The sequence below is a fragment of the Salvelinus namaycush genome, chromosome 41 (genome assembly GCF_016432855.1).
Source record: "Salvelinus namaycush isolate Seneca chromosome 41, SaNama_1.0, whole genome shotgun sequence".
NCBI lineage: Eukaryota > Metazoa > Chordata > Actinopteri > Salmoniformes > Salmonidae > Salvelinus > Salvelinus namaycush.
The window spans coordinates 17006032-17021822 of NC_052347.1; the positions used below are offsets into that span (position 1 = coordinate 17006032).

The 15791-nt window shown below is 43.8% G+C and overlaps 1 protein-coding gene across 3 annotated transcripts in view; it reads right to left on the bottom strand.

Annotated features, from left to right (window-relative positions):
- The window catches only part of LOC120034245 (ras-associating and dilute domain-containing protein-like), a 33233-nt gene extending 26673 nt beyond the window's left edge, over window positions 1–6560 (bottom strand). For all 3 annotated transcript variants that reach the window (XM_038980736.1, XM_038980735.1, XM_038980734.1), the window contains exons 1-4: window positions 5808–6560; window positions 5106–5444; window positions 4606–4841; window positions 3174–3535 (exon numbers count right to left, since the gene is read on the bottom strand). In XM_038980736.1, coding sequence (XP_038836664.1) covers window positions 3174–3535; window positions 4606–4841; window positions 5106–5444; window positions 5808–5935 — 1065 coding nt within the window. In that variant the 5' untranslated portion in view covers window positions 5936–6560. The remainder of the gene's footprint in view (window positions 1–3173; window positions 3536–4605; window positions 4842–5105; window positions 5445–5807) is intronic.
- Between the last annotated feature and the right edge of the window lie 9231 nt (window positions 6561–15791).

Here is a 15791-nt window from a genome sequence, read left to right on the forward strand (position 1 = left end):
GGGTTCTTAATGTTTTGTACACTCAGTATATGTGGGAACTCCTTCAAGACTGTTGGAAAAGCATTCCAGGTGAAGCTGGTTGAGAGAATGCCAGTGTGCAAAGCTGTCATCAAGGCAAAGGGTGGCTACTTTGAAGAATATGTTTAACACTTTTTTGGTTACGACATGATTCCATATGTGTTATTTCAAAGTATTGATGTCTTCACTATTATACATACAATGTAGAAACTAGTAAAGATAAAGAAAAACCCTTGAATGAGTAGGTGTGTCCAAACGTTTGACTGGTACTGTATATTTATATCATTTCAGGTCCTCAGTGATGTGCACGCTGAGGAAGCTGGAGCTTTTGATCTTCTCCACAGCAGCCCCGTCTATGTGGATGGGGGCGGGCTCTCTCTGCTGTCTCCTGTAGACCACAATCAGCTCCTTCCTTTTGTCGATGCTGAGGGAGAGGTTATTTTCCTGGCACCACTCCGCCAGGGCTCTCACCTCCTCCCTGTAGCGCTGTCTCGTCATTGTTGGTAATCAGGCCTACCACTGTTGTGTCATCAGAAAACTTGATGATTGAGTTGGAGAAGTGCGTGGCCATGCATTCATGGGTGAACAGGGAGTACATGAGTGGACTGAGCACCTCTGTGGGGACCCTCTGTTGAGGATCAGTGTGGGGGAGGTCATGACCTTCTAACACCACCCGTCGCTCAGTCATCCGTCCCAAGACTATTAAAGCCAATTTATGCTTGATCTGAAAATGTAGTCGGAGGCTCCATATGGAGGGTGTGTCGCAATTGCGGAGCCTCCGGAGGCATGCAGAGCCAAATCAAGCTCCGTACCGCATCGCACCTCTCAAATTCTGTAACAATGCGGAGGGCTCCTTATAGCGCCGCATTGACATGATTCGTTGACGGTAGGTGGGGGCGGTACGTCATGTATAAACACAAACTCACTTCCTTGACAACTTCCTTCACTATAACACTGCTCTGCTCCGCTAAGATCAAGTATGAAAGCCCTGCCGTCTGCGTCTGCGGAGGCTGCATCGCAGTAAATGCTGTACGGCCACTTCAGACATCGGATTGACCATGCAGAGCCTTTCAGGCAGGTCATGATACTGTATCAACCACTGAGCAGTGCGTGCGAGCACATACACTTAACTAACTAAATGGTTAGAGCCCCTGGCTCCATATGATAGTCTGCACTGAACTGGACTATTCAAAGCAATATTCAAAACAACCTTTATTTATTTTCCTGCACATGATATCTGGCAGAATAGATCAAACTGTCTAGGAAGGGAGTTAATAGCTGTGAGTCAATGTGAATTGCGACTACACTGACCTGCACTTGAACAACAACACTTACAAGGAAATCAAATCCACTACAGCTCTCATGGTTCACAGGTGATTAAGTTCAGGAAAATCTGGTCTGGAAACACAAAGACACTTTCGAAAATAACTAGTCAAGCCTGACAAAAACTATTTCATTTATGGAGCTGGAACATTTCTATTCCATAGGACTGATATGAACAAACAAACAGAGAGCAGCAGCATTTCCTGTTTCTAGGAATGGGCCTGGCTCTCTGGCTCTCTGGCTCTCTGGCCCTCTGGCTCTCTGGCCCTCTGGCTCTCTGGTTCTCTAGCTCTCTGGCTCTCTAGCTCTCTGGCTCTCTGGCTCTCTGGCCCTCTGGCTCTCTGGCCCTCTGGCTCTCTCGCACTCTGGCTCTCTCGCACTCTGGCTCTCTCGCACTCTGGCTCTCTCGCACTCTGGCTTTCTGGCTCTCTGGCTCTCTAGCTCTCTGGCTCTCTAGCTCTCTGGCTCTCTAGCTCTCTGGCTCTCTGGCTCTCTGGCTCTCTGGCTCTCTGGTTCTCTGGCTCTCTGGCCCTCTGGCTCTCTCGCACTCTGGCTCTCTCGCACTCTGGCTCTCTCGCACTCTGGCTTTCTGGCTCTCTGGCTCTCTGGCTTTCTGGCTCTCTAGCTCTCTGGCTCTCTGGCCCTCTAGCTCTCTGGCTCTCTGCTTAGGCCACAGCCTGCCACTCTCACTCTGGTTTTGCATTGAAATATCCAGAATGTTTTGCAGAAAACATAAAAGTGCAGAAAAAAATCTGTCACCCACAGAAATCTCTTTTTGAGAAGAATATTATAATTTTTTGTTGAATGTGCAGCTTTTGTGCCTAAATGTGCATGTGTGTTCTGGCATGCACGAGCCTGTGTGCAAATGTGTAGACTAGGCATGTGTATGTGACCATCCACTGAGTTTGTTTAGACATTACAGTGTTCCTTCTGCTCTATTCTCTAATACTATGTACCTTTAATCAGGCCTATCTCCACCTCCACTGCAGAGCCAGCAGGGCTGAGCTGAGCTGTGATTGTGAGCACAGTGTTCCTTATCTATTCAACGAGCCCTGACGAGAGACAACACATCCCAGTGTGGGAACTCTACTGCTGGGCCAGGGCCAGCTCCTTTGTCCCGCCTCTCCAGTACATGACCCAGGCTGGCCCACTCAGTGTGTGGACACGAGGATCACCTGTCTACAACATGCCGGTCTACTCAGACTCTGCTTGAGCTCGTGGCTCTGAGCCCAATACTCTGAGCCCATTGTAATCCAGAAGCAAGACTCAGTCTCTCGCTGTCCCTGTTATAGCATCCTCACTGTAGCTAAAGCCCTCTGCTCTCTGTTCCTCTCTCTCACTGTCTCTCTCTGTTTCTGGGGATTTTAACCCCAGGTCTTAACCTAAGAGGTTCAGTGGGAGCCTCTATAGTGTAGTGGAGTATACTTGTTTACACCTCAGTGTCTCTGATAAGCCTTTCGTCCCAGTGTTTCTGCGACCCTGCCAAGAGACACTTGAGAACCTTGAAAGGTCTTCAATGGAGCAGCCACAAAGGCTCAACCAATTACAGCTGCTGCTATCTGGCTGCCCAGGCCCTCTGTGAAGGATTTCAGCATGACATCTCTCTGTCGCAGCCGGACGCATTCTCCAACCATACAAACCTATTCTGAGCCTAACTATTCAAGAACAGACTGACTCTTATCTAACAAATTGACTTCAGCTGTGTAAACTGAAGCCAATCCTTTCATTAAAGTTACTCATCATTTAAGTTAATCAATAATCTGATAGACAAACAAATGCATCTGGGTTTAATGTATAACAGTGGCAACAGCTTCACTTTCCAGTTTTCCTACCTGTCTGTAGCTGTATCCCTGCAGCAGCAGGAAGTAGGGGAAGTCAAAGGGCGGGTGGATGGAGTACTGGGTGGTGTTGTCGTCACTGCTCTCCGTCTCCTCCTTCTCCATGCCCAGACGCACGGCCTCCTTCTCCATGCCCAGACGCAGGGCCTCCTTGTCGGCCTCGGCCTCCGGGTCCTCCCTGATGAGCTGGGCCTTCTGCTGGGCCCGCACGGCCTCCTTCTCCATGGCAGACAGGTCCATCTCACTGAGACTCCTCCACATCCCCAGGCCATCCACATCCTCACCACTGCCGTCCATGAACAGAGAGGTGACCCGCGAACGGCCCTTCTGGAGCTTACGCGCCTGGGCGTTGATACCTGGGGCAGAGAGGAGCACGGGAGAGAGGGAGGATGAGACTAGATGCAGAGAAGTGATTATTAATCATGTATTCATAGTTTATTACAAAATCATTGATTGTGTCCTGATATAGTCAATGTAACATAAACGTCATCATCTATGCATAAACGGAAAGTTCACAGTACGCTAAACACTCAATAAACTATTAGTGGAGCTCTTCCATCAAATCATTCCAGTCCATCACACACCACCATATCATAATGTCTTACTGAGTTGGCTCTCAGTCAAAGCAAACATAGAAGGGGAAGGAGAGGAAATCTGGAGGGGTAGTGAGAGGTGTTGTCCTCTATCTGATATCAACAGGCGTTCCTGGCTGTTGGGCTGATGTACCGCAACATAAACACTATTCAGCTCATTTGGAGCCATTAAGCACCATGGAATGTCCAGAGAGCTCAGCTTCACACCCAGCTAACAGCTCCTGCTCCCAGGCCTTATCAGCTGTGGAAGTGGGCGTTCTTCCACATTGTTCTGCCACACTGTGTCAGGGGGGCTGGTCAGGCCTGCAGGGGGGGCAACTTCCCCCAGCTTCCCCCAATCAGAGTGGAGCAAAGAGAGTGGAGGGTGATGTGGGGTTTGATGAAAACTGAGAATCATAACAAACGCATGTCAAAGTCAACAGGACCACACAGTGTCCAGTGTGCAGGAGGCAAGCTCTGATGGAAAGAATAACATGTGGAGCGGTGGACACATTCAGGTCCCAGCAGAAAAAGCTTATCCAGCCACAGCCAGTTCCCTGCCCTGGGGGCTTCAGAGGGACCTGTTGGGACCCTGTTGTCAATCCCAGATAAGAGAGAGGGGACACTCTGACCTTGTCTACCCCTCACTGCAGCTTTTGTTTTTCTCTGATCTCTCATTTGCCTGCCACCTCCCCTGCTCTGTCTCATGATAAGCTGGACAATGGATTCTATTACCCTACAGTTAGTGACAGAGATAGGAGATCCAATGCCACCCCAACAGAGACAGAATGATTACCTGGGCTTTAGGTTGTTGTTAGGGGGGTCACTGAGCTGCACCTGTGTGGTTGACATACCTGCTGTGACGGTGTCGGTCTCTTTAGCACTCTGTTCCTCTACGCTCACTCTCTTCTGGATCTCAAAGCGTCTGGAGAAGCCTTCTTTGGGTTTCCATAGCGACTGCAGCATGAGGGGCTTCTCGTGGTCACCCACGACTCGAAAGCACTCTGTCTTCCATTGGTGGTCTGCTCCGGTCTGGCCAATCACGTCGCACAGCACATATCGACTGGGATCCTCTTTCTCCAGACAGTATCTAAGCAACAATAAAAGAGGTTCAGTCAGAATACCATGATAAGATCTAATTCCTCCTGAAATAAAATGGCGTTCAGATCATTTGGGTAAAATATCCATATCACCAGCTTTAAGTGATTTGCAATGGTTCACACTATATTAGGATGAGCAGTATTGCAGTCCATGCCATTCAGCCTTGAGGAATGTTCCCTTTCTGCTTGCCTGTTTGCACTGAAGCTAATGCTAACAAATCACATTATGCCAGTGGGCATCCCTAACCCCTCACCTCTCCAGGGCCTCTTTGACAAGTTCCTTGGCACTGGAGCGAGTCGTGGCCAGCACACTCTTGTAGTTGGTTCCCTGGCAAATGTCGCTGCCAAAGATCTTTAGGATACCTGGGGCAGACATCTGACTGGACAGCTCAGCAGGGTCATCTGCAGCCTGCAGGTCCCCCGCCATGCTCCTGCCACCTGGGGCATGCCCCTGCCCACTGTCACCCCGCAGGAGGGGGCTCCGGTTGAACACCGTCGACAGTCTGTTGTTGTGACGGCGGATTTTGTTCTTGGCCGGCTGCCTCACGCCTGTACTCTCTGCTGAATGGGTGGTGCCATCCGAGGTGTTGGACCTGAGAGAGGGAGAAATGGATGGATAGATGGAGAGAGAGACAGAGAGAGAGAGAGAGAGATAAATAAGAGAGAGAGACATAGATAGTGACAGAGTGAAACAGAGAGAGCAAGGCAAAGATGTAAATGAAAGTGAGAGTTCAAGAGAGGACACCAAATTAATGGGTAATTAATAAGAGGACAGTATTTCGGGCACCTCTCTACAAATAAATTACATTTCTATTGAAGGCCATAAGTCCATTAAAATATACAAAATTCCAGGCAGCTGCATGTAACAAAACTGAAATCCAATTCTGCAAAATAAGGGTACCCCATTTCAAATACCCCACAAAGTAGACACACTGGATATAAATAATATGACTTACTGCAGGGATCCATTGCTTGGCTTCCTCCCCAGCTTTGCCAGGCTCTTCTTCGGGGAGCGGATCAATAGGCCCACTGGAAAGTTGAGGGCTTGCTTGGATACATGACTACTTCGTTCCTCCGAAATCATCACGACTTTGTTCAGATGTAGGCTATATTATATGTCAAAGTGCTCCCTATAACGCACGGTAAGGCACTATTCTCAAAATAAACTATTTGTGACAAATATACTCAGTCCATCGTGGTATTTGACACTGGAATCCACACTTTCTCATGGTGATGAAGCCAACTAAGAATTTGTCCGTTCAGACAGTTTGTTAACTTCTGACAGGTTTTCGTAAAGAAGCACGACGTGGAGAAAAGTTATTCTCGTCCAGTGGCATTAGACATCAGGCAACTTCCAAAATACACTCGCTTTCAAATTACAGTTATATTCCGAATTTCCAACTCAACAATATCGACTGTAATCCGTTCGATACAATTGTTGCTGAATTGTTTCCATGAACAGAAGTTAGTTGGTCAGAATCAGATACAATGTATCCACGTTCCGGACAGCCACAGCGCTATTTTAAAAAGCTTTTCTCTTATAAAAATAAATAAATACATCCAATGTGAATTACTTCTAATAAATGATCCATTTCAGATACTTAACTGGACTATTTGTTATTCGAAGCACCTTGCGAATCTTGACCTGTCTGCTCCATGCCATCGCTCCTTATCCCGTTAGGCGCATTGAACAGTTCAGTGCCCAACACTTACTGGTTGTCTGGTAGAATGCAACGTGTTTGAAAAGTTGTGCTGGAGTTACTACCCTGACGTCATTGCTCATTTCGCGCATGGGAGAGTTGTGGGGAGGGATTTGAAAATGCGATGGACTGAGTAAAGGACCACGAATAGAGCTAGATATAGGACACATCTTTGTATCTGTGCCATTATAACGTCTGGGACAGCATGGGCAGCTCGATTGAGGCTATCTCCATTTTAAAGTAGTACATTTTCTTCTTCTTCATTGGCTGATTCCTCCCAACTCATAGGAATTCCTACCCAGTTGACTACTTTAAAATGGTGGAAGCCCTCAATGGCAATATCCATGTTAAAATGGGTTATATCCATGAGGAGTCATCTATCTTTCTGGATGGGCGCACCCATATGGAAAGTATCAAACACATCAAACATATGTAAACCACATGTTTGACCTGTTCCATATATTTCATTCCAGCCAGTACAATGAGCCCGTCCTCCTATAGCTCATCCCACCAGCCTCCTGTGCTGTACATGTACCGCATCAACTCAGATGCTCTTCTTGGCAATCTTGCTCTATGCTAAGGGCTCCATCTAGTGGCTAAAATATTTTCATGACCAGAAAGCGTCTGACACTGGTGTCACACACCAACACAGTCTCACATTCAATTCGCGCATATATGTACAAAATGTATTTCAGCAGATTTCGTGCGTTTTTGTGCATTTTTGGGCTGGTTAAATTCGTTTGAAAATACACGAATTTCTGTGCTACTTAATTAGTGCGAAAAGACACGAATTTAACCAGTAGGCGACACAAGCCTTTGCAACAACCATATAGACGCGATAATTTATATTTCATTTTTGTTCTTCTTAATGGCTAATTCAACGTCATGAATATACAGAAATGTTGTCTTTGTTTAACCATGTTTTAAAATGTGTCGTTGTATGCCTATATGTACTGTTTTAGACTTGCTGAACAGAATTTTTGAGAAAAGACGCACATTTACCTGCGACTTAATTCGTGGGAAATATTGTTTTATTAATGCCAATGCTGTTTTCTGTGCTTGATTTCGCTTAATACTTTGGATACTGGTGCACTTGTAATCAGAACGCCTTTTTGTCATGTAGGCAACCATACACGATTTTCTTCATAACCCATTTCATATTTCGTGGAGCCTAAATTACACAATTTTCTTCATAATGCATGTATTACATGTTAATGTAAAATAATGAATTATGTTGGCTTACACTTATGGCCTTTCCAAGGCCTTTCCATACCTTAAGGGAACATTTTAGCACTCGCCATATGGTTAGTGAGAAACGCCACATTGCAAATGTAAGGTCCCTTACTAGACGTCCTGCAACGTTTCTAAAATTCGCGGACGGCGTCGGGCCGTGCGCGGGGGAGAGATCTTTCAGGAAGTCATCAAACTAAATCTCTCGGACGTTCGGTTTCCGTTTTATAAAAATAACACATTTTGGTCATTTTTCCGCAGTCTAGGAAATTCCCACCAGAGGGAAAATAAATAATATTGCAAATGCACAAGCACATTGCAAATGCATGTGGCCTTTTCTCCTAAACGGAAAATATTTCGAAGACGTAATGGACAGTTGGCCCCGAACAAGATGGCGTCGAGGCCTCAACGCTTTTTGAGTTATGGCCATTTTTCTGGGATTAAAGGTCAAAAACGTAAAGTAGGGTGCTAATTTGACCGCTTCACGTCAAAGTACATAAGCATACGGTGTCAGGAAAAAAAGAACCAGCCATTTATCTATCGTAATTTAAGAGAAATCGTACATTGACAAATTGGTCATGTTCACAAAAAGGAGTAAAAAAAAAAAAAGTTACAGATCCAGTTGCAGTGTGTTCAGACGAACATTTTTTAAGTGGGTCTCGAAGCTCTGCCACTGCATCGCAGTGCTAGCTGCGCCACCAGAGTCTCTGGGTTCGCGCCCAGGCTCTGCCGCAGCCGGCCGCGACCGGGAGGTCCGTTGGCCTAGCGTCGTCCGGGTTAGGGAGGGTTTGGCCGGTAGGGATATCCTTGTCTCATCGCGCTCCAGCGACTCCTGTGGCGGGCCGGGGGCAGTGCGCGCTAGCCAAGGGGGCCATGTACACGGTGTTTCCTCCGACACATTGGTGCGGCTGGCTTCCGGGTTGGAGGCGCGCTGTGTTAAGAAGCAGTGCGGCTTGGTTGGGTTGTGCTTCGGAGGACGCGTGGCTTTCGACCTTCGTCTCTCCTGAGCCCATACGGGAGTTGTAGCGATGAGACAAGATAGTAATTACTAGCGATTGGATACCACGAAGAAAAGGGGATAAAAGGATGGAGTGAAAAAGTACGGTGCTTAAAGACACACAAAGCCTGAAATGGCATTGCCATTATCTCCAGGCCGTGCCGAGTTCAACAAGATGCCCCGCTTGACCGTAGCTCGCTCGGTCTGAGTGCAGCGACAGGGACAAGAAGAAGGACCCAAATGACCCTTTGACCTCAATTTCATATTTTTTTGCTTTTGGGAGACAGAAAGAGAACCGTTAAGGTTAGAAGCACAATTTGACCTCAGGAACGTTCCTAAGGTCCTCCCGATCTGTGCAAGCCTAACATTGACCCTTAATAGTTAAAAGAAGGTGTTTACATCAAACAGTTTACAATGACATGTCTCCCCATAGGAATACATTTCCTGCTCCCCTAAATTCAACCTGAAGCCTATGTGGGTTAATAATGCCTTATGAACCTGTCTTCGATGACAATCCATCAGGCCACTATGAGGTCTACCTGTGTCGATTCTAAAGATTCGATTTTAAATCACCCTAAAAGTGTTTGCCATACCCAACCTGCAGTTTGAGAGAAATAGTGCATTCAACCCTATGTAAATCAGTGAGTTCTTAACGTATAGACTTAAAAATCAGGATTCTGTAAAAGCCCACTCCAATGAGTATATGTGTTTACTTTCAGCTTCCTGTGCCAACCGGAAGTGCCATAATTGGTGTCAAAAGGGCTGTTTCGAAGGGTTAAAAAAGTCAAATCTTTCCAAAACTTAATATATGTGAATAGGCAACCCTCATGAACTGTAAATCAGTCATTCATCCCATCAGATTTCAAGGAAAAATTTACACACCCACACAGAAAGGATGGAGTGACACACTGAGGGGCTTAGAGGCAGACAGTGCCTGCAATAGTTACTTTTGTTTGAACTTTTAAAGAACCGTCAGACCTAGAGTTCTGAAACTTTACAAACCTGTTCTAGAGCTCAGGTCGATTAAGCACGGTGAGTTATGTGGCTCTAGAAGGTTCTCGGACCGATAAAAAGCCTCGGTGCATTTGCATTGACTTCAATTCATTTTGAGCATTACAAAATGGTGACATTTAGAAAAGTCCCAGAGTTGCAAGACTAGATGCATTGAAACCGGCTCGGCCCATAGAGACGGACCCCGACATTTCTGTCCGATAGCTCATTCAAGGACCCCGTAGCAAGGCATGGAAAAAAGTGGAATTTCAGCACCAATTAAGGTTTTGCTCTGGCACCGAATGACCTATCGAGCCGAAACTTGGGATTAGAGGTCGCCTCACATAGGGCTAAACATAATGTGAAAACTGGACCCGCAGCTAGAACATAACTACGTATTATTTGTTTTATTATGGTTTAAATGGAAGGCGCTGTGAATTTTGGGCCTGCTCTGAAATATGTGATAGTTGGCTTCTAAACGAGTTGGAAAAAGTGAGTTTGGAGTCAGATGGTATCAGTTTGGTGTCTGAAAATATTTAATTGGCTGATGGACACTGACTTGCTAGTTGACTTTTGTGCATTTGCAATATGTTTCAACAGTGAAAAACCACCAAAATAGCATTCTGAAATCACCACTAAAAATGACATCACCATAGCCGTGCCGAGTTCAACGAGATGCCCCGCTTGACCGTAGCTTGCTCGGTCTGAGCGCAGCGACAGTGACAAGAAGATGACCCTTGACCTACATTTCAAGTCTTTTGCTTTTGGGAGACAGAGAGAGAACTGTTAAGGTTTAGAAGCACAATTTGACCTCAGGAACGTTCCTAAGGTCTCTGTGCAAGCCTAACATTGACCGTGTGGCATTAACCCTTAACAGTTAAAAGAAGGTGTTTACATCAAACAGTTTACAATGACATCTCACCCCATAGGAACACATTGCCTGCACCCCTAAATTCAACCTGAAGCCTATGTGGGTTATGAATGTCTTATGAACCTGTCTTCAATGACAATCCATCAAGCCACTATGAGGTCTACCTGTGTTGATTCTAAGCTTCCTGGAGCAACCGGAAGTGATAAAATCACCCTAAAAGTGTTTTGCCATACCCAACCAGCAGTTTGTGATATATAGTGCATTCAACCCTGTGTAAATCAGTCAGTTCTTAACGTATAGACTTAAAACTCAGGATTCTGTAAAAGCATACCCCGATCAGGATATGTATTTACTTATAGCTTCCTGTGCCAATCGGAAGTGCCTTAAAATGGGGTCATAGGTGCTGTTTCGAAGGTTTAAAAAAGTCAGATCTTTCCAAAACTTTAAATGTGTGAATCGGTCAACCCTCATGAACTGTAAATCAGTAATTTCGCTAAACAGATGTCAAAGAAAAGCTCTCTCACACACACACACACACACACACACACACACACACACACACACACACACACACACACACACACACACACACACACACACACACACACACACACACACACACACACACACACACACACACACACACACAGCAAGGATGGAGTGAAAAAGTATGGTGCTTAAAGACACACAGAGCCTTAAATGCTTTTAGGGGGGATCCAGACTTCCATACCCGCTCTGGGAGCGCTATACTACCGCCCCAAATCAATGGGTGCTGGCCTGAGTGATTTATGGAGGTTTTCAAAAAATATTCTAAGTCCAAACTTTTCATGCACCTGGTATTTTTTTGGGGTTACCAGGCGTCATTTTTCAAAACGGTTGAAATTGCTTTTAGGGGGCATCCAGAGTGTCACATGACCGGATGAGGTAACTATTCTTGTTCTTCTTGTAACTTTCCGGTAGGCTAGAAGCTTTCCGGTGTTTTGCTGCTCGACACAGGTCGACGCAGGTATTGCACTTGATTTATCGTTATCGTAACAGTAGGTGCAGCCAAGTGGAAATACGAAAGCTTTCTAGCTATTTCGCACTGACGGTAATTTGAACACAAGAACGTTTCTAGTGAAAAGGTGCTTACACTCAGAGCCATGTATTTACACTCAGCCACCCTAGCCTTATTACGGGTTAACGTTTTGGTAATTTTGGTTGGCCAACAAAATGTAAGACTACAATGACTGCATACGTTTCCCCAAATGTTATACGAAAAAAAAAAATGTTTTGTTATTGATGGACAATGGCAAGGCTGCCATTGTATTTTCAGTTACATTCTGTTCAATAAAAATGGTTTACACGTTTATTTTTTTAAGAAATACATGGAACTACAACCGAATAAAACACCATTAACCATCATGCATTGCTTACATTCATTCTATCCTGAAAAGTCTGTTCAGAAAAATCGAAAACAGTACATATAGGCATAAAACCACAATGTTTTAATAGGGATTAAATAAAGACAATATATATATAACCTCTTATGGTTAAATGGTTAAAAAAAGACAAAATATCTATATATTCATAACGTAAAATAAATAAATACAGGCGATCGCGTCTATGGTTGTTGCAAAGGCTTGTGTCGCCTACTGGTTAAATTCGTGTCTTTTCGCACGAATTAAGTAGCACAGAAATTCGTGTATTTTCAAACGAATTTAACCAGCCCAAAAATGCACAAAAACGCACGAAATCTGCTGAAATACATTTTGTACATATATGCGCGAATTGAATGTGAGACTGTGTTGCACACACACACACAATCACACATGCACATGTAAGCGTGCACACACACACACACACACACACACACACACACACACACACACTACGCCGCTGGTTGGTCACAAACGGATGTGAGTGAGTGTGGAACCTGCAGCTGTAGATGAGGAGGTTTGGCTGGTTTGCTGATATAGTTAGGCTGGGGATTCAGGCCAAACAGTCTTGAGTCTATTGCAAAATCCCAATTAAATCTTCCTCCTTGTAAGAACCTTCCAACCTTCCACGCTCACATACTGTACGTAGGTGGATATATCCTTTATGGATCACTAGCTAAGAAAAGCGTTATTGAATGTTTGACTGATTATGATTAATCCGACTCATTGGACAGAGAGATCACCTCCCCCTAACCACCACCTCTTATTTATAACTGATATGCAGCAACTGTTTTCATAATGAATCAGTCAAATATTCAATTAGGCTTTTCTTGGGTCATGATCCATAAAGGATATATCCACTCATGTAAAGTATTCAGTGATGGAAAGAGTACCCAATTGCATACTTGAGTAAAAGTAAAGATACAAAAAAAACACTTAAGTAGTACATTAAAGTATTTTTACTTAAGTACTTCACACCACTGAAAGTATGTGAGCGTGATGATGGAAGGTTCTTACAAAGAGGCAGCTTTAATAGGAATTTTGCAATAGACTCAACACTGTTTGGCATGAATCGCGGCCTTAAAAGCATTAAAATAGTAAAAGCAAGCTAAGCATTCATTTAAAGTATGCTCGTATTTTAAATGATTTTTTTGTTCCCTTTTTTGTTCCCTTTTTATTCCCTTTTCATAAAATGAGTTTGGCATTTTCGTAGAATGCTGTAGATTTTGTTCAAGTAAGAAAATGTATTTTCAGTACAAACATAAACATTTTTTGAAGAAAAAATTACATTTCCCATATAATGGATATATTGCTCATCATAGAATCTTTGGACGAACCTGCAGGGACCATAGTGTAATTATGTTGCTACTGCAGAGTGATAAAAAATGTATTATAACCTGGGTGGTTCGAGCCCTGAATGCTGATTGGCTGACAACCGTGGTATATCACGGGTATGGCAAAACATTTATTTTTACTGCTCTAATTACGTTGGTAACCAGTTTATAATAGCAATAAGGCACCTCTGCATTGCGTCGTGCTTAAGAACAGCCCGTAGCCGTGGTATATTGGCCATATACAACACCCCCTCGGGCCTTATTGCTTAAATATAAACCAAAAGCTCTGTAAATAAATGGGAGAGTATTCCCTTCTTCATAAATCTACTGTAGGCCTACATGTTTTGTTCAGCTGGATGTTTTGATCAAATCCATTAATTGGAAGGACATTGATATACACTAAATCCTTGATTATGTTGTTTATTTTTATTAACTATTTGTGTTGTTGAGTATTGTTTCACATTTGATTATATTCTTAACATTAGCAAAAGTGAATAGAAATATGTCCGATTACATTAGGACTTTTATACCCTGCCTGCCTAGCAATAAATTATGCTGACACACCTCTTTCTCTCTAACACTTCATTATGTTGCGTTGACATTGTAATAGGTGCTGTCGTAAGCACTGTAACATTGCAAACTGTAAATTGTAAACTACAGTTACATGGCAGGCTGTAACTATAGATTTTCACACTTCCAGTGCAATACACCGTAGTCACTATAAAAAGAGGTTGTGCAGTTTATCATAAACGTACAGTACAAGCCAGATGTTTGAAAGAGAAAGATCATCTATACTACTTAGTCCAAAACTTTTCCCCTGTTGCTACTCTGGTTCTGAGGGTTGAATCGTGCTAAGCTGAGGGCCTGCAGGTGCAGCTATAGACTGAACCCTGGGGGCTTACACATTACTTCCCCATGTCAACTGAATTTCATGTTTACTCTGCTGTCCATTCACATTCCTTCCTCTGCTGCTGTCACAGCTGAACAATGTTTTGTGGAATTTCATTGCCAACTATGCTGACTTAATCTGGTGATCTTTATTACAACTTTACTACAACTGGTGTGAAAAAATAAAAGAGGAGTTTGAATAGTCATTTCCACTCTGTGAAAAATAACTTGTCATTTACATCTAGAACATCAAGTGGACCAAGCTTTAGAGTCAGCAAGAAATAATATTGAACTAGAAAAAAAGAGAGCAAAACCACGCTGTAATCTCTATGGGTTTGACTTCCTGTCACAGACTGCAGCTTTAGTTATCAACATGTGAAGACTTGCACAAGAGGCTGCTAAGGGGAGAACAGAAAGCATGTGTTTTATACCATTCCATTTATTCCGTTCCAGCCATTATTAATAAGAGCCCATCCTCCCCAATTGAGGTACCACCTGCCACCTGTGGCAGAGCTACACTATATATCCCTCAGCCTCTTTGCATGGAGCAAACTCCCTGCTTGCTCTCTATAATGATGGTGGTGATGGTGATGGTGATGTATAGCCAAGAAAAAACACACCAAACATGCATTTTTCTAAAGAGAAATATGAGGACTGTAGATAACTTTATATAACCAAATTCCAAAGCCATCAGTTTCCATTAACTGTATAATGCAGGTTGAATTATATAACTTATATTGGTTTGAAAGCCTACGTTGCTATGTTTTGATATGTGTTGATATAGACAAGAATTAGCCTATACGACCTGTCATAGAAATATCGTAGGTTACTGAAATAGAGCTCGATAACTTCAGTTTAGTTTGTTTGAGGAGTGTCAGTGTTTTATCGTGGGAAGCCCATTTCCAATGAGCTCTTCGTGCATGCCATCCGAAAGAATGTGAAACATTTGGACTTGTTCAAGATGATGCCAAGGAGCATTAATTTGCCTATCTGAAAGACACATGGAAGATCACAGGAATAAAGTCTATACTGTGTGTGTGTGTTTGCGTGTGTTTATCGTAATGTTTCACCTCATGCAATAAGCCTTTATTACATATTGTCACATTATTCATTTAAATGTATTTTTATTTTATTTAACCTTTATTTAACTAGGCAAGTCAGTTAAGAACAAATTCTTATTTACAATGAGGGCCTACCCCGGCCAAACCCGGACAACGCTAGGCCAATTGTGCGCCGCCCTATGGGACTTCCCAATCACGGCCGGATGTGATACAGCCTGGATTCGAACCAGGGACTGTAGGGACGCCTCTTGCACTGGGATGCAGTGCCTCAGAATGTTTGTGGTAAAGTCCAAAAGTTCCATTTGAAAAGGGGCGGTCTCTAACCAAGTGCATAAGCCTTTATTATTTATTGTGAAAATGATCTGTTTTATTCATCCGCATTTTTGAGGTAAAGTCCAAAAGTTCCTTTTGAAAATAGGCGGTCTCTAACCAAATGCAAGTAACTGGTTCA